At 44.8% G+C, this 22873-nt stretch overlaps 1 protein-coding gene across 1 annotated transcript in view; it reads right to left on the bottom strand.

Annotated features, from left to right (window-relative positions):
* The window catches only part of LOC135545150 (BTB/POZ domain-containing protein KCTD16-like), an 86738-nt gene extending 67536 nt beyond the window's left edge, over positions 1–19202 (bottom strand). Inside the window, exon 1 of the mRNA XM_064972784.1 lies at positions 18231–19202. Coding sequence (XP_064828856.1) covers positions 18231–19059 — 829 coding nt within the window. The 5' untranslated portion in view covers positions 19060–19202. The remainder of the gene's footprint in view (positions 1–18230) is intronic.
* Positions 19203–22873: the final 3671 nt, after the last annotated feature.

Raw genomic sequence — 22873 nt, 5'->3', positions numbered from 1 at the left:
GAGGTGTCGAGGCCTTTGGGCCCAACAAAGACCATCCACTGGTATTTTCTACAAGAAATCTGCCTCCAGAAATAAAAGCTTCTCCCAAGTGGGTGTGACACCTACTCCTGTTGCCTGCTGCTCAGCTGCTTGTATTCCATCTCGCGATCTGTTCTCCATCTGCCCTGGCCTGTCGCCCCCTGTCTGGTACAGGTACCCCCACCACACTCATCCCTCTCTCCCGAGCACACACGCACTGTTGGGACGAGTGACTGAAGTTACAATGGCCAGCCCCAAGTCGTTATATATTTTATTTTTTTCTTGTGCATTTAGTTATTTTGGTATTTGCCTCATGACTCCTTTATGCTTTGTTGACTATGAACTTTCTTGTTTACCCAACCGTGGGACAGACTGTTTGTTCCCACACTCGGGACTCTGGCCTCCCATCCTATTCTAACCACCTCTCGCTGGCTTTGTATTTATGTTACCTGATGAAATTGCTGTATAATATGATCTTGTTGTCATCTGATGCACATTCAAATGTCATAAATCAACACTGCAGAGCTCTCCCTGTCCTCTGCAGTGCAGGGATTGTATTACTACTGATGTTATCTGGAAATGTGCATGTACACCCTGGCCCATCTACTGTTGCTAGCCCCAATTCTGACTTGTGCTTTGATATCTGCTTCACTGATTTCTGCTCTCGTAAAAGCCTGGGTTTTCTGCACATTAACACTAGAAGTGTATTACCTAAAATGGATCAACTGAAAGTGTGGGTTCACAGCTCCAATCCAGATGTGTTGGTCATTACTGAGACGTGGTTAAGGAAGAGTGTTTTGAACACTGATGTTAAACTTTCTAGTTATAACCTTTTTCTGCTAGACAGATCTTCTAAGTATCTCCTTCAGTGCTTGATTGTCTCCACCAAGTCTGTGCCCAAACAATGTGATTTGCTGGTTTTAAGCATTAAACTTTCAAATAGCTCTTTGTTGACTGGTGCTATCATCCTCAGCACCGGCCTGTACCCTACCTGCCATAAGCTCTCTCCTGACCCCTTACAGTAAGTCCAAACTAGGTGACCTAAATTGGGACATACTTAACCCATCTGACCAAGTCCTAAAGCAATGGGACTCCCTAAATCTTTCTCAGATTATTACCAATCCCACAAGGTATGACTCTAGTGGTGTGGGGCCTGTGCTTTGGCAAAGTGGGTGGGGTTATATCCTTCCTGTTTGGCCCTGTCCGGGGGTGTCCTCGGATGGGGCCACAGTGTCTCCTGACCCCTCCTGTCTCAGCCTCCAGTATTTATGCTGCAGTAGTTTATGTGTCGGTGGGCTGGGTCAGTTTGTTATATCTGGAGTACTTCTCCTGTCCAATTCGGTGTCCTGTGTGAATCTAAGTGTACGTTCTCTAATTCTCTCCTTCTATCTCTCTTTCTCTCTCTCGGAGGACCTGAGCCCTAGGACCATGCCCCAGGATTACCTGACACGATGACTCCTTGCTGTCCCCAGTCCACCTGGCCGTGCTGCTGCTCCAGTTTCAACTGTTCTGCCTTATTATTATTCGACCATGCTGGTCATTTATGAACATTTGAACATCTTGGCCATGTTCTGTTATAATCTCCACCCGGCACAGCCAGAAGAGGACTGGCCACCCCACATAGCCTGGTTCCTCTCTAGGTTTCTTCCTAGGTTTTGGCCTTTCTAGGGAGTTTTTCCTAACCACCGTGCTTCTACACCTGCATTGCTTGCTGTTTGGGGTTTTAGGCTGGGTTTCTGTACAGCACTTTGAGATATCAGCTGATGTACGAAGGGCTATATAAATAAATTTGATTTGATTTGATTTGATTTAAACACCCAGAAAAGGCTACTCTTCTTGATGTTGTCCTCACAGATAATCCTGATAGGTATCAGTCTGGTGTTTCTGTAATGACCTTAGTGATCACTGTTTGACAGCCTGTGTTCGTAATGGCTGCTCAGTGAAATGACCTGTCCTGATTTGTCATAGACACTTGCTAAAAAAATGTCATGAGCAAGCCTTCCTTCATGACATGCCCTCTGTAAATTGGTATAGAATCAGCTTGATCCCTTCTGTCGAAGACGCTTGGTTGAGCCCCTGGTTCAACAGTGAACTTTCAGAGTTACTCCACTTCAATAATTGCATTTGATGAAAGACTTGCCACATCCATACTCGGGCTGACTGGTTCTCATTCAGACAAATGAAAAATAAGTGCACTCAGGTTATCCGGAAGGCCAAAGTTAGGTGCTTTAAGGAGCAGTTCCCTCTCTCTGGGTCTAATCCCTAGAAGTTCTGAAAATAAACCCTCTTCCTCACAGCTGCCCATGTCCTTTAATGTTGATGTGGTTGTTACTGACAAGAAGCACATGACTGAGCTCTTTAATCACCACTTCATTAAGTCAGGATTCCTAATTGACTCAGCCATGCCTCCTTGCCCGTCCAACATGTCCTCATCTCGCAACCCTACTAATGCGACTATCCCCGACACTTCTCCCTCTTTTTCCCCTTCCCCGGAAAATAATTCTCCCTGCCGGCAGTCACCTGAGTCCAAGGTGCTAAAGGAGCTCCTGAAACTTGACCCCAAAAACATCTGGGTCAGATGGTTTAGACCCTTTCTTCCTTAAGGTTGGTGCCCCTATCATCACCAAGCCTATCTCTGACCTTTTTAGCCTGTCTCTTCTCTCTGGGGAGGTTCCCATGGCTTGGAAGGCAGCCAAGCAGTGATCCTAACTGTTATAGGTCTATTTCTATGTTGCCCTGTTTATCAAAAGGGTTGGAAAAACTTGTCAATAATCAACTGACTGGCTTTCTTGATGTCTATAGTATTCTCTCAGGTACGCAATCTGGTATCCACTCAGGTTATGCATAAGTCATTGCAACCTAAAGGGTCCTCTATTATGTCACCATTGCCCTTGATTCTAAGCAATGCTATTTTATTGACTTGATCAAGGCTTTTAATACGGTAGAACATTCCATTCTTGTGGGCCGGCTAATGAGTATTGGTGTCTCTGAGGTGTCTTTGACCTGGTTTGCTAATTACCTCTCTCAAAGAGTGCAGTGTATAAAGTCAGAAAATCTACTGGCTCAGCCACTGCCTGTCAGCAAGGGAGTACCCCAAGGCCCAATCCTAGGCCCCGCGCTCTTCTCAGTTTACATCAACAACATAGCTCAGGCAGTAGGAAGCTCTCTGATCTATTTATATGCAGATGATACAGTCTTATTCTCAGCTGGACACTCCCCAGATTTTGTGTTAAACGCTCTACAACAAAGCTTTCTTAGTGTCCAACAAGCTTTCTCTACCCTTAACCTTGTTCTGAACACTTGCAAAACAAAGGTCTCCCCACAGGTGTGATTACTACCTCTGAGGGTTTAGCGCTTGAGGTAGTCACTTCATACAAGTACATGGGAGTATGGCTAGAAGGTACACTGGCCTTCTCTCAGCACATATCAAAGCTGCAGGCTAAAGTTAAATCTAGACTTGGTTTCCTCTATTGTAATCGCCCCTCTTTCAGCCCAGCTGCCATATTGACCCTGATTCATATGACCATCCTACCCATGCAAGATTACAGAGACATAATTTATGGATTGGCAGGTAAGGGTGCTCTCAAGCGGCTAGATGTTCTTTACCATTCGGCCATCAGATTTCCCACCAATGCTCTTTATAGGACACATCACTGCACTCTATACTCCTCTGTAAACTGGTCATCTCTGTATACCCGTCGCAAGACCCCCTGGTTAATGCTTATTTATAAAAACCCTCTTAGGCCTCTCTCCCCCTATCTAAGATATCTACTGCAGCCCTCATCCTCCACATACAACACCCGTTCTGCCAGTCACATTCTGTTAAAGGTTTCCGAAGGTCACACATATCCCTGGGTCACTCCTCTTTCAGTTCGCTGCAGCTAGTGACTGGAATGAGCTGCAACAAACACTCAAACGTGACAGTTTTATCTCCATCTCGTCATTCAAAGACTCAATCAGGGACACTCTTACTGACAGTTGTTGCTGCTTTGCGTGATGTATTGTTGTCTCTACGTCCTTGCCCTTTGTGCTGTTGTCTGTGCCCAATAATGTTTGTACCATGTTGTGACCATGTTGTGTTGCTACTATGTTGTTGTAGTGTGGTCATGTGTTGCTGCCTTGCTATGTTGTTGTCTTAGGTCTCTCTTTATGTAGTGGTGTCTCTCTTGTCGTAATGTGTGTTCTATATTTATATATATTTTTAAAATCCCTGGCCAGTCCCCGCAGGAGGCCTTTTGCGTTTTGGTAGGCCGTCATTGTAAATACGAATTTGTTCTTAACTGACTTGCCTAGTTAAATAAAGGTGAAATGAAATAAAGTATAAAGCCTTGCTATTGAGAAAGCCAGCCCAAAGGCTGACCTGGCTCTCAAGAGAAGACAGGCTATGTGCTCACTGCCCACAAAATGAGGTGGAAACTGAGATGCACTTCCTAACCTCCTGACAAATGTATGACCATATTAAAGACACATATCTCCCTCAGATTACACACACCCACAAAGAATTTGAAAAAAAGTCAAATTTGGATAAACTCCCATATCTACTGGGTGAAATACCACAGTGTGCCATCACAGCAGCAAGATTTGTGACCTTTGCCACAAGAAAAGGGCAACAAGTGAAGAACAAACACCATTGTAAATACAACCTATGTTCATTTATTTTCCCTTTTGTACTTTATCCATTTGCACATCATTACAACACTGTATATACAGTGCCTTGCGAAAGTATTCGGCCCCCTTGAACTTTGCGACCTTTTGCCACATTTCAGGCTTCAAACATAAAGATATAAAACTGTATTTTTTTGTGAAGAATCAACAACAAGTGGGACACAATCATGAAGTGGAACGACATTTATTGGATATTTCAAACTTTTTTAACAAATCAAAAACTGAAAAATTGGGCGTTCAAAATTATTCAGCCCCTTTACTTTCAGTGCAGCAAACTCTCTCCAGAAGTTCAGTGAGGATCTCTGAATGATCCAATGTTGACCTAAATGACTAATAATGATAAATACAATCCACATGTGTGTAATCAAGTCTCCGTATAAATGCACCTGCACTGTGATAGTCTCAGAGGTCCGTTAAAAGTGCAGAGAGCATCATGAAGAACAAGGAACACACCAGGCAGGTCCGAGATACTGTTGTGAAGAAGTTTAAAGCCGGATTTGGATACAAAAAGATTTCCCAAGCTTTAAACATCCCAAGGAGCACTGTGCAAGCGATAATATTGAAATGGAAGGAGTATCAGACCACTGCAAATCTACCAAGACCTGGCCGTCCCTCTACACTTTCAGCTCATACAAGGAGAAGACTGATCAGAGATGCAGCCAAGAGGCCCATAATCACTCTGGATGAACTGCAGAGATCTACAGCTGAGGTGGGAGACTCTGTCCATAGGACAACAATCAGTCGTATATTGCACAAATCTTGCCTTTATGGAAGAGTGGCAAGAAGAAAGCCATTTCTTAAAGATATCCATAAAAAGTGTCGTTTAAAGTTTGCCACAAGCCACCTGAGAGACACACCAAACATGTGGAAGAAGGTGCTCTGGTCAGATGAAACCAAAATTGAACTTTTTGGCAACAATGCAAAACGTTATGTTTGGCGTAAAAGCAACACAGCTCATCACCCTGAACACTCCATCCCCACTGTCAAACATGGTGGTGGCAGCATCATGGTTTGGGCCTGCTTTTCTTCAGCAGGGACAGGGAAGATGGTTACAATTGATGGGAAGATGGATGGAGCCAAATACAGGACCATTCTGGAAGATAACCTGATGGAGTCTGCAAAAGACCTGAGACTGGAACGGAGATTTGTCTTCCAACAAGACAATGATCCAAAACATAAAGCAAAATCTACAATGGAATGGTTCAAAAATAAACATATCCAGGTGTTAGAATGGCCAAGTCAAAGTCCAGACCTGAATTCAATCGAGAATCTGTGGAAAGAACTGAAAACTGCTGTTCACCAATGCTCTCCATCCAACCTCACTGAGCTCGAGCTGTTTTGCAAGGAGGAATGGGAAAAAATTTCAGTCTCTCGATGTGCAAAACTGATAGAGACATACCCCAAGCGACTTACAGCTGTAATCGCAGCAAAAGGTGGCGCTACAAAGTATTAACTTAAGGGGGCTAAATAATTTTGCACGCCCAATTTTTCAGTTTTTGATTTGTTAAAAAAGTTTGAAATATCCAATAAATGTCGTTCCACTTCATGATTGTGTCCCACTTGTTGTTGATTCTTCACAAAAAATACAGTTTTATATCTTTATGTTTGAAGCCTGAAATGTGGCAAAAGGTTGCAATGTTCAAGGGGGCAGAATACTTTCGCAAGGCACTGTAGATATAATATGACATTTGAAATGTCTTTATTATTTTGGAACTTTTGGAAGTGTCATGTTTACTGTTCATTTGTTATCTATTTCACTTGCTTTGAATTCAACCTGAAGTGAGTGAGTGAGTGAGTGAGTGAGTGAGTGAGTGAGTGAGTGAGTGAGTGAGTGAGTGAGTGAGTGACAGAGAGAGACAGAGAGAGACAGAGCGAGAGACAGAGAGAGAGAGACAGAGAGAGAGAGACAGAGAGACAGAGAGACAGAGACAGACAGAGAGACAGAGAGACAAAGAGACAGAGAGACAGAGAGACAGAGAGAGAGAGTAATGAGTTAAAACACTGTATATATATAATATGACATTTGTAATGTCTTTATTGTTTTGAAACTTCTGTATGTGTGATGTCTACTGTTAATTTTTATTGTTTATTTCACTTTATATATTATCTACCTTACTTGCTTTGGCAATGTTAACACATGTTTCCCATGCCAATAAAGCCCTTGAATTTAATTTAATTTAGTGAGAGAGAGGGGGGACTTAGACAGACAGAGAGAGAGAGGACTGGGGCAGAGAGAAAGACAGAGAGGATTTTTTTGTGGGGGGGGCAGAAAGATAGGACTGAGAGAGAGAGAGAGAGAGAGAGAGAGAGAGAGAGAGAGAGAGAGAGAGAGAGAGACAGACAGACAGAGAGCGAGAGAGAGAGACAGAGAGAGAGAGAGAGAGAGAGAGAGAGAGAGAGAGAGAGGAAGGACTGGGGCAGTAAGAACAGCCCTCTCCGACACAGCACAGCAACACTCAACACAGGTCTCTATGTTTTTGGTTGGAAAGGTTTCTCAATTTCTTTCTTAGGTTTTTGCATTCTTCATCAAACCATTTGTCGTTGTTGTTCATTTTCTTCGGTTTCTTCTTTCAATTTGAGATTTTTCGATTTGATAGGGAAGCTGAGAGGTCAAATATACTGTTAACATTTTCTACTGCCAAGTTTACACCTTCACTATTACAATGGAACATTTTGTACAGGAAGTTGTCTGAAAGGGATTGAATTTGTTGTTGCCTAATTGTTTTTTGGTAGTTTCCAAACTACATTCCTTCCATCTATAGCATTCCTTAATATTCCTTTGGCTTTGATGCCTTGTGATTGAGTATTACTCTGTTCAAGTAGACTGTGATGTTGCTGTGGTCTGATAAGGGTGTCAGTGGGCTGGCTGTGAACGCTTTGAGAGACTCTGTGTTGAGGTCAGTGATAAATAAAGTAGTCTACAGTACTACTGCCAAGAGATGAGCTATAGGTGTACCTACCATAGGACTCCCCTCGAAGCCTACCATTGGCTATGTACAGTTGAAGTCGGAAGTTTACATACACTTAGGTTGGAGTCATTAAAACTTGTTTTTCAACCACTCCATACATTTTTTGTTAACAATCTATACTTTTGGCAAGTCAGTTAGGACATCTACTTTGTGCATGACACAATACATTTTTCCAATAATTGTTTACATACAGATTATTTCACTTATAATTCACTGCATCACAATTCCAGTGGGTCAGAATGATAACATACACTAAGTTGACTGGGCCTTTAAACAGCTTGGAAAATTCCAGAAAATGATGCCATGGCTTAGAAGCTTCTGATTGGCTAGTTAACATGCTTTGAGTCAATTGGAGGTGTACCTGTGGATGTATTTCAAGGCCTACCTTCAAACTCAGTGTCACACCCTGACCATAGTTTGCTTTGTATGTTTCTGTGTTTTGTTTGGTCAGGGTGTGATCTGAGTGGGCATTCTATGTTGTGTGTCTACATTTACATTACATTTAAGTCATTTGGCAGACGCTCTTATCCAGAGCGACTTACAAATTGGTGAATTCACCTTATGTCTAGTTTGTCTGTTTCTGTGTTTGGCCTGATATGGTTCTCAATCAGAGGCAGGTGTTTGTCATTGTCTCTGATTGGGAACCATATTTAGGTAGCCTGTTTGGTGTTGGGGTTTGTGTGTGATTGTTCCTGTCTCTGTGTTTGCACCAGATAGTGCTGTTTTGGTTTTTCACATTTCTTGGTTTTGTTAGTCTATTCATGTGTAGTTTCTTTATTAGAGAACCATGAATAATAACCACGCTGCGTTTTGGTCCGCCACTCCTTCGACACAAGAAATCCGTTACACTCAGTGCCTCTTTGCTTGACATCATGGGAAAATCAAAAGAAATCAGCCAAGATCTCAGAAAAAGAATTGAAGACCTCCACCTGTCTGGTTCATCCTTGGGAAAATTTCCAAATGCCTGAAGGTACCACGTTCATCTGTACAAACAGTAGTATGCAAGTATAAACACCATGGGACCAAGCAGCCTTCATACTGCTCAGGGAGGAGACGCGTTCTGTCTCCTAGAGATGAACGTACTTTGGTGTGAAAAGTAGAAAATCAATCACAGAACAACAGCAAAGGACCTTGCGAAGATGCTGGAGGAAACAGGTACAAAAGTATATATATCCACAGTTAAATGAGTCCTATTTCGACATAACCTGAAAAGCCGCTCAGCAAGGAAGAAACCAGTAATCCAAAACCGCCATAAAAAAGCCAGACTACGGTTTGCAACTGCACATGGGGACAAAAATCGGACTTTTTGGAGAAATGTCCTCTGGTCTGATGAAACAAACATAGAACTGTTTGGCCATAATGACCATTGTTATGTTTGGAGGAAAAACGGGGAGGCTTGCAAGCCCAAGAACACCATCCCAACTGTGAAGCACGGGGGTGGCAGCATCATGTTGTGGGGGTGCTTTGCTGCAGGAGGGCCTGGTGCACTTCACAAAATAGATGGCATCATGAGGGAGGAAAATTATGTGGATATGTTGAAGCAACATCTCAAGACCTCAGTCAGGAAGTTAATAAAGCTTGGTCGCAAACGGTTCTTCCAAATGGACAATGACCCAAAGCATACTTCCAAAGTTGTGGCAAAATGGCTTGAGGACAACAAAGTCAAGGTATTGGAGTGGCCATCACAAAGCCCTGACCTCAATCCTATTGAAAATTTGTGGGCAGAACTGAAAAGGCAAATGTGAGCAAGGAGGCCTACAACCTGACTCAGTTACACCAGCTCTGTCAGGAGGAATGGGCCAAAATTCACCCAACTTATTGTGGGAAGCTTGTGGAAGGCTACCCGAAACGTTTGACCCAAGCTAAACAATTTAAAGGCAATGCTACCAAATACTAATTAAGTGTATGTAAACTTCTGACCCACTGGGAATGTGATGAAAGAAATAAAAGCTGAATTAAATCATTCTCTCTCCTATTATTCTGACATTTCACATTCTTAAAATAAAGTGGTGATCCTAACTGACCTAAGACAGAGAATTTTCACTTGGATTAAAAGTCAGGAATTGTGAAAAACTGAGTTTAGATGTATTTGGCTAAGGTGTATGTAAACTTCCGACTTCAACTGCACATACCCAGCGTCCGACAGAGCTGCAGGAGTTGTGACCCGTTTTTGTTGGTTATGTTGTCATAGTTGTGCCTAGGGGGTCATATGGGGGAGGGAATGATGTTACCTCTACGTAGGTGTTTGTCCCCCTGTGTGCTGAGGGTGTCAGGTTCTTGTCCAGTTCTGGCATTTAGGTCGCCACAGACTAGTACATGTTCCTGGGCCTGGAAATGGTTGATCTCCCCTCTAGGATGGAGAAGCTGTCTTCATTAAAGTATGGGGATTCTATTGGGGGGATATAGGTAGCACACATGAGGACATTTTTATCTCAGATCATTTCCTTATTCATTTCTAGACAGATGTAAAATATTCTTGTTTTGATTAATTTAATGGAGTGAGTTAGATCTGCTCTTTACCAAATTAGAACACCCCCTGAGTCCCTACCTGGTCATTTGGTGGAGGGGACTACCAGCTCTCTGTAACCTACAGGGCAACCAGTGGGTCCATCTCCTCTATACTATGTTTCTTGTAGGATGACAATGTCTGTATTTCTGATTTCTTTGATGAAGTCCAGGTTCCTGCTCTTTAGGACCTCAGGCCTTGGTTTTTCAGGATGAGTTAGTGAAGGCTTTGTGTTCCATGTGTTCCATAAAGTGTCTGCTGAGCATCTGGTACATGCTATTGGCTTGGGGCTAGTGTAAGAGTGGGGGTTGGGCCTGTTTACCCGCTCACAGTTTGGGCGTATGTATGACTTCCATGTTGAGGCCCTCTTTGCATGGGTGTGGTGCGCCCATGCAAAGAGAGGGGGGCGTGGGGGTGTTGATTGGTGGGGGTGTGTGGATTGGTGGAGGCACAGTCACGGGAAATACTTGCGTTTACCCGCTGTATGGTAGCAGGGTGGCGATAACCACTTGTGCATTGGGGAAAGTAGAAGAAGCTTTTTTAATCACTCCCTTCAGTGCTGTGGCAACCCTTTCCTGCTGTGCTCTCAGGTCGTTTGTGCCTGTGTGTATTATTATGTGGCTGGGTGAACCTAGTTGGTCTTCAGACAGAAGGTCTAGGGCGCGCTGGGTGTTTGGACACCAGAGTTTAGACACACTGTTTGGGATAAAGTTTTGTATATATTTCCCATTTGAGTCCATAAGGAGTACAATCTTTGTCTTGTGTATGTCCTCAGTGGGTGTGTGTGGGGGGGATTTTATGCGGGGGTGGCCACCTCTGTTGTGGGTTCTTCTTCTCACACGCCATCCCCCTCACCCTCTCCTCCAGCATTCTGCTCCTCTCCTCTAGTGCTCTGTTCTTCTCCTGCACTTGTTTTTAATATTGTTGAAGTTATCTCACCACAGTCCAGAGTGCAGATATGTCAATTCAATTCAATTCAAATTTCTTTATTGGTATGACGTACCAATATACATATTGCCAAAGCTTACTTTGGATATTTAAAATATTATGATAATAAGAATCAAATTTGTCCACCTCCAGTACATAGTCAAAGGTTAACTTCATTTTGGGTCAATCACAGTGGCCAGGTATTCTGCCACTGTGTACTCTCTGTTTTGGTCCAAATAGCATTCTAGTTTGCTCTGGGTTTTTTTGTAAATTCTTTCCAATGTGTCAAGTAATTATCTGTTTGTTTCTCATGATTTGGTTGGGTCTAATCTGTCCTGGGACTCTGTGGGGTCTGTTTGTGTTTGTGAACAGAGCCCCAGAACCAGCTTTATCTCTCTCCCTCCCTCTGCCTCTGCCCCTGTCTCTTTATTTTTCCCCCTCTCCCCTTCTCTCTATCACTCTCTCTTTCTCTATCTGTCTCCTCTCCTTCTAGTCTTCATCCCTCTGCCTCATCCATCTCCTTCACAGTATCTTTTTCCTCCGTCTCCCTTCTCTCTGTCTCTATCTCACTCCCTCTCTCTATCCCGCTCTCTCACTGCCTCCCTTATCCTGCTCTCTCACTCCCTCCCTTATCCCGCTCTCTCACTCCCTCCCTTATCCTGCTCTCTCACTCCCTCCCTTATCCTGCTCTCTCACTCCCTCTCTCTATCCCGCTCTCTCACTGCCTCCCTTATCCTGCTCTCTCACTCCCTCCCTTATCCCGCTCTCTCTCTCTTTCCCTTCCTCTCATCTCTCTCTCTCTCTCCCTTCTGTCTCTCTCTTTCCCTTCCTCTCATATCTCTATTTCTATTTCTCTCCCTCCTCTCATTCTCCCTCCCTACCTCTCTTCTCTCCCTCTCTCTCCCTCCATCCCCCTCTCTCTCTCTCTCTCCCTCCCTTCTCTCGCTCTCATTCTCTCTCACTCTCTCTTCCTCCCTTCTCTCATTCTCTCTCTCTCTCTTCCTCCCTTCTCTCGTTCTCATTCTCTCTTTCTCTCTCCCTTCCCTCTCCCTTCTCTCTCCCTCCGTCCCTTCGCTCTCCCTCCGTCCCTTCGCTCTCTCTCTGCCAGTCTCCTCTACTTCTGACCCAGTCCACCTTTCTCTCTTCCCCGCTCTCTCCTCCTCTCCCTCTCTGTCCTTTCCCTCTGTCCAGGAGAAGCATCTGTCAGTGAGGCTAGAGGTTGTCAGTGATCACCTACGCCGTATGCCCAGTCTCCATTCTCCACAAGACTCCATAATGACTCAGTAAAAATGCATCTAAAATTGGTGTTAGGAGGTCAACACCCACATATTCTATTTTAATTATATTAACGACTCCGTAGGCAAATCATTAGCCAACCATATGTCTTCCTTAGCTGCAGTTATTCCACCTCCCTAAAACCCTCCACCACATCAACCCTCAACATTGACCTGCCAGCTGGATTTCACCCCCCAAAACACACAACCCCCAACCTTGACCTGCCAGCTGGATTTCACCCCCCAAAAAACCCAACCCCCAACCTTGACCTGCCAGCTGGATTTCCTTCAGGAATCCGAGGGGAACCATTTTGAATTACGAACAAAGTGTCTTTTAATTGGCCATATGGTGCAACATCTCCATCCTCTCTCTGCACAGAGGAAGCAAGGGATAAGGAGAGAGAAAGAAAGGGATGAGGAGAGACCAGAGAGGGTTTAGACCAGGGAGGGTTTAGACCAGAGAGGGTATAGACCAGAGAGGGTTTAGACCAGGGAGGGTTTAGACCAGGGAGGGTATAGACCAGGGAGGGTATAGACCAGAGAGGGTTTAGACCAGGGAGGGTTTAGACCAGAGAGGGTTTAGACCAGGGAGGATTTAGACCAGAGAGGGTATAGACCAGAGAGGGTATAGACCAGAGAGGGTATAGACCAGGGAGGGTATAGACCAGGGAGGGTATAGACCAGGGAGGGTATAGACCAGAGAGGGTATAGACCAGGGAGGGTATAGACCAGGGAGGGTATAGACCAGGGAGGGTATAGACCAGGGAGGGTATAGACCAGAGAGGGTATAGACCAGAGAGGGTTTAGACCAGGCAGGGTATAGACCAGAGAGGGTTTAGACCAGGCAGGGCTTAGTGCAGGGAGCGTATAGACCAGAGAGGGTATAGACCAGAGAGGGTATAGACCAGAGAGGGTTTAGACCAGGGAGGGTTTAGACCAGGGAGGGTATAGACCAGGGAGGGTATAGACCAGAGAGGGTATAGACCAGAGAGGGTATAGACCAGGGAGGGTATAGACCAGGGAGGGTATAGACCAGGGAGGGTATAGACCAGAGAGGGTATAGACCAGAGAGGGTTTAGACCAGAGAGGGTTTAGACCAGGGAGGATTTAGACCAGAGAGGGTATAGACCAGAGAGGGTATAGACCAGAGAGGGTATAGACCAGATAGGGTATAGACCACGGAGGTTGTAGACCAAAAAAGGAATAGAACAGAGAGGGTATAGACCAGGGAGGGTATAGACCAGGGAGGGTATAGACCAGGGAGGGTATAGACCAGAGAGGGTATAGACCAGGGAGGGTATAGACCAGAGAGGATTTAGACCAGAGAGGATATAGACCAGGGAGGCTTTAGACGAGGGAGGGTATAGACCAGAGAGGGTATAGACCAGAGAGGATTTAGACCAGAGAGGATATAGACCAGGGAGGGTTTAGACCAGAGAGGGTTTAGACGACAGAGGGTTTAGACGACAGAGGGTTTAGACCAGAGAGGGTTTAGACGACAGAGGGTATAGACCAGGGAGGGTATAGACCAGGGAGGGTATAGACCAGGGAGGGTATAGACCAGAGAGGGTATAGACCAGGGAGGGTATAGACCAGAGAGGATTTAGACCAGAGAGGATATAGACCAGGGAGGCTTTAGACGAGGGAGGGTATAGACCAGAGAGGGTATAGACCAGAGAGGATTTAGACCAGAGAGGATATAGACCAGGGAGGGTTTAGACCAGAGAGGGTTTAGACGACAGAGGGTTTAGACGACAGAGGGTTTAGACCAGAGAGGGTTTAGACGACAGAGGGTATAGACCAGAGAGGGTTTAGACCAGGCAGGGTATAGACCAGAGAGGGTTTAGACCAGGCAGGGCTTAGTGCAGGGAGCGTATAGACCAGAGAGGGTATAGACCAGGGAGGGTATAGACCAGGGAGGGTATAGACCAGGGAGGGTATAGACCAGAGGGGGTATAGACCAGAGAGGGTATAGACCAGAGGGGGTATAGACCAGGGGGGGTATAGACCAGGGAGGGTATAGACCAGAGAGGGTATAGACCAGAGAGGGTATAGACCAGAGAGGGTATAGACGACAGAGGGTTTAGACCAGAGAGGGTATAGACCAGGGAGGGTATAGACCAGGGAGGGTATAGACCAGAGAGGGTATAGACCAGGGAGGGTATAGACCAGAGAGGGTTTAGACCAGGCAGGGTTTAGACCATAGAGAGTATAGACCACGGAGGGTATAGACCAGAGAAGGTATAGACGACAGAGGGTATAGACGACAGAGGGTTTAGACCAGAGAGGGTATAGACCAGAGAGGGTTTAGACCAGGCAGGGTTTAGACCAGAGAGGGTTTAGACCAGAGAGGGCATAGACCAGAGAGGGTATAGACCAGGGAGAGTATAGACCAGAGAGCCTATAGACCAGAGAGGGTATAGACCAGAGACGTATAGACCAGAGAGGGTATAGACCAGAGAGGGTTTAGACAACGGAGGGTATAGACCAGGGAGGGTATAGACCACGGAGGGTATAGACCAGAGAGGGTTTAGACCAGAGAGGGTTTAGACAATGGATGGTATAGACAAGGGGGTTATAGACCAGAGAGGGTATAGACCAGGGAGGGTATAGACCAGAGAGGGTATAGACCAGGGAGGGTTTAGACCAGAGAGGGTTTAGACAACGGAGGGTATAGACCAGGGAGGGTATAGACCAGAGAGGGTATAGACCAGGGAGGGTATAGACCAGGGAGGGTATAGACCAGAGAGGGTTTAGACCAGAGAGAGTTTAGACCAGAGAGGGTATAGACCACGGAGGGTATAGACCAGAGAGGGTATAGACCAGGGAGGGTATAGACCAGAGAGGGTATAGACCAGAGAGGGTATAGACCAGAGAGGGTATACATCGGAGAGGGAATAGACCAGAGAGGGTATAGACCAGAGAGGGTATACATCGGAGAGGGAATAGACCAGAGAGGGTATAGACCAGAGAGGGTATAGACCAGGGTTCCCAGTTGTTTTGAACACAGCAACACACACTATAACACACACACACCGTGACATACACACACACTACTGTCAAAGTGGTGTACAGAATATAAATGATGTCGGTCGATGCAGTGGTAACGTTACTATTTTATTCATGATATAGCCCTACCTCCTCTATACTGACAGCATGAGGTGTGTGTGTGTGTGTGTATGTGTGTGGCAGAGGAGGTTTGAAGAATAGTCTTTTGTGTGCTGTACCTTGCCTGAGACTTGAAGTGACGCCTGGTGCTTTAAATCAGTGTGCTAACTCTTCTTCCGTCATGCAGGCGGCTGGGGATTGATCTCTGATTGGTTACATCCCAGTGTAATTTAGTGCATTTACACTGAGTGCACAAAACATTAAGAACACCTGCTGATTCCATCACATAGCTTTCACCTGGATTCACCTGGTTAGTCTATGAGCCCTTATTGACGTCACCTGTTAAATCCACTTCTATCAGTGTAGATGAAGGGGAGAAAACCAATTAAAAAGGATTGCTAATTAAGCCTTGAGACATGGATTGTGTATGTGTGCCATTCAGTGGGTGAATGGGCAAGACAAAATATTTAAGTGCCCTTTGAATGGGGTATGGTAGAAGGTGCCAGGCGCACCAGTTTGAGTGTGTCAAGAACTGCACCGCTGCTGGGTTTTTCACGCTCAACAGTTTCTCATGTGTATCGTGAATGGTCCACTACCCAGAGGACATCCAGCCAATGGCAGGCCAGTGGTCAAAAATGGGTCATTGATGAAAGAGGACAGTGGAGGCTGACATGATGGGCTCCAGTTAGTCAATTGACAAGCTAGTAGAACATTACCATAAAAGAATGCACGACTCATTGTACCTTGACACGAATGGGGTATGGCAGCCGACGACCTTACAGACTTCCACTTCTTTCAGCAAAAAAATAGAAAATGGGCAAAAGAACAAACACTGAGGAATTTGAAAAATATTTGCCTGGTCTGATGAATGCCCGTTCCTGCTTTTTCACGCTGATGGGAGGACTAGGGTATGGAGAAACATGCATCCGAGTACATGCATCCGTAAATCCACGTGTCGACATTACAGGCTGGTGGTGGTGGTGTGATAGTGTGGGGTGTGTTTTCAGAGCCCACATTGGGCCTTTTGATAAATGTGAAGCAAAGTTTGAATGCCACAGGATATCTGAACATCACTGCCAATCAGGTGCTTCCCTTCATGGCAGCAGTGCATCCATCTGTATATTGAGCATCCGTGGGATGAGATGGAACAACCTAGTCACAGTAGAGATGCACTCCCAGACGACTTGACACAACTGTGGGAAGCAATGGAATCAACATGGGCCAGCATCCCTGCGGAACGCTTGGTGTCAACATGGGCCAGCATCCCTGTGGAACGCTTGGTGTCAACATGGGCCAGCATCCCTGCGGAACGCTTGGTGTCAACATGGGCCAGCATCCCTGCGGAACGCTTGGTGTCAACATGGGCCAGCATCCCTGTGGAACGCTTGGAGTCAACATGGGCCAGCATCCCTGCGGAACGCTTGGAGTCAACATGGGCCAGCATCCCTGTGGAATGCTTGGAGTCAACATGGGCCAGCATCCCTGTGGAACGCTTGGAGTCAACATGGGCCAGCATCCCTGTGGAACGCTTTCCACACCTTGTAGAGTCCATTCCCTGACAAATGGAAGCTGTTCTGAGGGCAAAGGGGGCTGCAATTCAATACTAGGAAGATGTTCCTAATTTTTATTTATTTTACCATTATTTTACTAGGCAAGTCAGTTAAGAACAAATTCTTATTTTCAATGACGGCCTAGGAACAGTGGGTTAACTGCCTGTTCAGGGGCAGAACGACAGATTTTGTACCTTGTCAGCTCGGGGATTTGAACTTGCAACCTTTCGGTTACTAGTCCAATGCTCTAACCACTAGGCTACACTGCCGCCCTAATGTTTTGTACACTCAGTGTATATAATCACAAACTTGAAAAGCTAGTCAAAACCAATTGCAGGGAGAAAAGCTAGTTAAAACCAGGTGCAGGGAGAAATGCTAGGTAAAACCAGGTGCAGGGAGAAAAGCTAGTTAAAACCAGGTGCAGGGAGAAATGCTAGTTAAAACCAGGTGCAGAGAGAAAAGCTAGTTAAAACCAGGTGCAGGGAGAAAAGCTAGGTAAAACCAGGTGCAGGGAGAAAAGCTAGTTAAAACCAGGTGCAGGGAGAAAAGCTAGTTAAAACCAGGTGCAGGGAGAAAAGCTAGTTAAAACCAGGTGCAGGGAGAAAAGCTAGTTAAAACCAGGTGCAGGGAGAAAATCTAGTTAAAACCAGGTGCAGGGAGAAAAGCTAGTTAAAACCAGGTGCAGGGAGAAAAGCTAGTTAAAACCAGGTGCAGGGAGAAAAGCTAGTTAAAACCAGGTGCAGGGAGAAAAGCTAGTTAAAACCAGGTGCAGGGAGAAAAGCTAGTTTTAAAACCAGGTGCAGGGAGAAAAGCTAGTTAAAACCAGGTGTAGGGAGAAAAGCTAGTTAAAACCAGGTGCAGGGAGACAAGCTAGTTAAAACCAGGTGCAGGGAGAAAAACTAGTTAAAACCAGGTGCAGGGAGAAAAGCTAATTAAAACCAGGTGCAGGGAGAAAAGCTAGTTAAAACCAGGTGCAGGGAGAAAAGCTAGTTTTAAAACCAGGTGCAGGGATGATAGCAAAGAGAACCATATGGGCCTGGGACAACTATATTTCTCCTAGTGAGTCTGTCAGACATCCGTAGTCGAACATACTTAACTATTCCCTTTACTAAATCCACTTAAACAATTGATTGTGACATGGCGTCAACCAGTGGCCTAACCTAAAGGGCATTACTAAAGAAGGTTTATGGTGTTTATGTGGGAAATCACTTACGGTAGAAGACGTACTGCGTGAAGTTGGACCAGACTTTCTCGGGTGCGTAATGGCTGATGGAAGAAGCGGTGATCGACGAGTTACAGGCAACGATGTGGAATCCGCTCTCCGACAGCATGTCAAAGGCCCGCTCCAAGTGACGGAACCGGAGGAAGAACCGGGAGGTGTACCTGTCCGCAGGCCTGTCCGCGTCTCGGCTCTCATTCAGGGTGTTTCCAAACACCTCTTTGGCGAGGCCGATCCTTCCGCTGATGAAGATTCTGGGTACTGCTTTTGGGGATTTGGGGTCAATCTGGCTGTCCTTGCCTCCCGGTGCCGCACACGTGCCTTTGAAACCGACGGTTAAGTATCCATACCTCCGGTCCAGAGAGTAGGAGGAATATATCCTCTGGTCGCTGCCTAGCGACGCGTCGTCGAAATCACTGTGAAAAGGGTCGTCCTGAAACTGTTTAGATTCCTCGGACGCCAACAGTTTGACCAGTTTGGGGAGTTCAAAGTATTCCGCTTCCCGGTTTAACCTCCCTTTCTCTGGGAAGTGGTCCGGTAGAACGACCTGCTTATCTCTCAGATAATCCAATACATATCGGAACAGAAAACCATCTCTGTCGATAAAATAACGTCCCCGGAGGTCCCGTGACAAATCATTCGAGGACCCCTTCTTGGTGGAGAATAACCGTCCCAGTAAGGAATTGGGGATGCTTGTTAAAGTATGGAGACGAGTATAGTATACCTGACCTCCTACGTTTAGTTCAATAACATCAGACGGCGGGTTTTGCACCGACCCTGTTTCTTTTGCCTGCTGGGTTTTACAATTCTCAATCAGTGCCATTTTTTTAATTCATGCACAAAACCAAATCACCGTTAGGCGTGCAGATGTTTCCGAAAAAGTTTTCAATCTATATGGGATGGAATAGCATGTATTCTGTGTGCTGATTAGGTCTACATACCAAGGACACCGTTGACCACCATTTACAAACCTCCCCAACATTATTCAAGACAAGTGCTGTAAAAAAAAAACTCAGGTGCCTCAGTTAAGCCGCGCGTGAAATGCCTGCCGTTCGTGCAAGTCTTCTGTTTAATGAAATCGATCAGCGCATCCAATGCATGCATCATTTTACTCACGTCCATTGCTATGTCCTATTGCTGTGAGTCCATTGATATAATCCTACAGTGAAATCAAAGTGAAATCACCATTATTCCATCATCAATTGAACAAATGATTCAACACCTCTGTACTTCAGTCCGTTCTGGATAAAAATGTCAAACTTCTTTGATTCTGCAAGGCAAGCTCCTGTCCCTGTTTATTTTAACGGTCCAATGTAACTTCATTTGCCGGAAGCAACTGCACGTTCGCTGTTCACTGAGACCGTGCTGAAATTGCCATGCGCGTGCAGTTATTTTCTTAAAGTGAAGATGGGAATCTGGACGCCAGTGAAGCGCGCGCCCATCTCTCCGTCTCCAAACTGCTGTGCAGAGAGGAGAACAGAAGTAACCGCCAGGCTGGCACCAGAGTGAAGAAGGTTAACATGAGGATTCTCCAGCGGTTGCGCGGGGGAAAAAAAACATTATGGGGAGTTACGTCTTACATCATTATCTTAAAGGAAAATGACATTTGAAAACGTGTGACGTAGAGTAGATTAACCTACATTCTGAATGACATTAAGAAAATAGATGAACATTCTGCAAAGTAGCCTAATAGGCGAGGATATGACGTTGAATTTAATTATGGGATTTGCAAATGCTTAAATGTATCAGGTGAATATTTAAAAAACATTCATTATATTATTTGCTAAAAGAAAATACTCACACCTTATGTTTCTTTGCTCCACATTATTTATCTATGCAAATTAATAATGGCTTAATTGTCAATCACTGGCTATTATTCCACGTTGTGATTGGACTGGGTGAGTGGGCGTCACTTCAGCACCATGGACAGGTATCGTTCCGCAACAAGTGGCCATTGAAATGAGTGCGCAGCCCGTTGTCTGCATATGCGAAGGCTTTCTTTCAATCCATGATGGTGGCAGTGCACGAATACTTAGGCCTACTTGTCACCAGTAATTACCTTTAAATAGCTCATATGTTGCAATGCAACGTCGGCCATTTCCAACATACTATCTTGTTTGCTCTATAAGGGCTGGCTTGGATGAGTCGAATACACTGAGAATACCACACATGAGGAACACCTTCCATATAATGAGTTGCACCAACTCAACCTTTTGCCCTCACAACTGTTTCATGTCGTCAAGACACAGAATCTGCAAGGTGTTGAAGACGTTCCACAGGGATGCTGCTCGTCCATGTTGACCCCAATGCTTCCCACAGTTGTGTCAAGTTGGCTGGATGTCCTTTGGGTGGTAGACCATTCATGACACACACGGGAAACTGTTGAGCATGAAAAACCCAGCAGTGTTGCAGTTCTTGGCACAAACGGCACCGCCTGGCACCAACTACCATACCCCGCTCAAAGGCACGAAAATATTTTGTCTTGTCCATTCACCTTCTGAATGGCAGACATAGCGGCAGGGTAGCCTAGTGGTTAGAGCGTTGGACTAGTAACTGGAAGGTTGTGAGTTCAAACCCCCGAGCTGACAAGGTACAAATCTGTCGTTCTGCCCCTGAACAGGCAGTTAACCCACTGTTCCTAGGCCGTCATTGAAAATAAGAATGTGTTCTTAACTGACTTGCCTGGTTAAAAAAGGAAAAAAAATATATATATATAGCTTTCACCTGGATTCACCTGGTCAGTCTGTCATGGAAAGAGCATGTTTTAAAAACCTCTACAGGATCGGTGTGTTTAGTAGAAATGTACTCTTTAGTAGGCCTATACTCTCTTTAGTAGGCCTGTACTCTCTTTAGTAGACCTGTACTCTTTAGTAGGACTATACTTTCTTTAGTAGGCCTATACTCTTTAGTAGACCTGTACTCTTTAGTAGGCCTATACTCTCTTCAGTAGGCATGTACTCTCTTTAGTAGACCTGTACTCTTTAGTAGGCCTATACTCTCTTTAGTAGACCTGGACTCTTTAGTAGACCTGTACTCTTTAGTACACCTGTACTCTTCAGTAGGCATGTACTCTCTTTAGTAGGCATGTACTCTTTAGTAGACCTGTACTCTTTAGTAGGCCTATACTCTCTTTAGTAGGCCTGTACTCTCTTTAGTAGACCTGTACTCTTTAGTAGGACTATACTTTCTTTAGTAGGCCTATACTCTTTAGTAGACCTGTACTCTTTAGTAGGCCTATACTCTTTAGTAGACCTGTACTCTTTAGTAGGCCTATACTCTCTTCAGTAGGCATGTACTCTCTTTAGTAGACCTGTACTCTTTAGTAGACCTGTACTCTTTAGTAGGCCTATACTCTCTTTAGTAGATCTGTACTCTTTAGTAGACCTGTACTTTTTAGTAGGCCTATACTCTTTAGTAGGCCTATACTCTTTAGTAGACCTGTACTCTTTAGTAGGCCTATACTTTCTTTAGTAGGCCTATACTCTTTAGTAGACCTGTACTCTTTAGTAGGCCTATACTCTCTTCAGTAGGCATGTACTCTCTTTAGTAGACCTGTACTCTTTAGTAGGCCTGTACTCTATTTAGTAGGCCTATACTCTTTAGTAGGCCTATACTCTTTAGTAGGCCTGTACTCTTTACTAGGCCTGTACTCTTTAGTAGGCCTGTACTCTTTAGTAGGCCTATACTCTTTAGTAGGCCTATACTCTTTAGCAGGCCTGTACTCTTTAGCAGGCCTGTACTCTTTAGCAGGCCTGTACTCTTTAGTAGGCCTGTACTCTTTAGTATACCTATACTCTTTAGCAGGCCTGTACTCTTTCATAGACCTGTACTCTTTAGTAGGCCTGTACTCTTTTTAGTAGGCCTGTACTCTCTTTAGTAGACCTGTACTCTTTAGTAGGACTATGAGTATGTTTTAAAAACCTCTACAGGATCGGTGTGTTTAGTAGAAATGTACTCTTTAGTAGGCCTATACTCTCTTTAGTAGGCCTGTACTCTCTTTAGTAGACCTGTACTCTTTAGTAGGACTATACTTTCTTTAGTAGGCCTATACTCTTTAGTAGACCTGTACTCTTTAGTAGGCCTATACTCTCTTCAGTAGGCATGTACTCTCTTTAGTAGACCTGTACTCTTTAGTAGGCCTATACTCTCTTTAGTAGACCTGGACTCTTTAGTAGACCTGTACTCTTTAGTACACCTGTACTCTTCAGTAGGCATGTACTCTCTTTAGTAGGCATGTACTCTTTAGTAGACCTGTACTCTTTAGTAGGCCTATACTCTCTTTAGTAGGCCTGTACTCTCTTTAGTAGACCTGTACTCTTTAGTAGGACTATACTTTCTTTAGTAGGCCTATACTCTTTAGTAGACCTGTACTCTTTAGTAGGCCTATACTCTTTAGTAGACCTGTACTCTTTAGTAGGCCTATACTCTCTTCAGTAGGCATGTACTCTCTTTAGTAGACCTGTACTCTTTAGTAGACCTGTACTCTTTAGTAGGCCTATACTCTCTTTAGTAGATCTGTACTCTTTAGTAGACCTGTACTTTTTAGTAGGCCTATACTCTTTAGTAGGCCTATACTCTTTAGTAGACCTGTACTCTTTAGTAGGCCTATACTTTCTTTAGTAGGCCTATACTCTTTA

The sequence above is a fragment of the Oncorhynchus masou genome, chromosome 9 (genome assembly GCF_036934945.1).
Source record: "Oncorhynchus masou masou isolate Uvic2021 chromosome 9, UVic_Omas_1.1, whole genome shotgun sequence".
NCBI classification, from domain to species: Eukaryota; Metazoa; Chordata; class Actinopteri; order Salmoniformes; family Salmonidae; genus Oncorhynchus; species Oncorhynchus masou.
The sequence above is the reverse complement of the archived record's forward strand: the minus strand, read 5'-3'. Positions and strand labels throughout refer to the sequence as shown.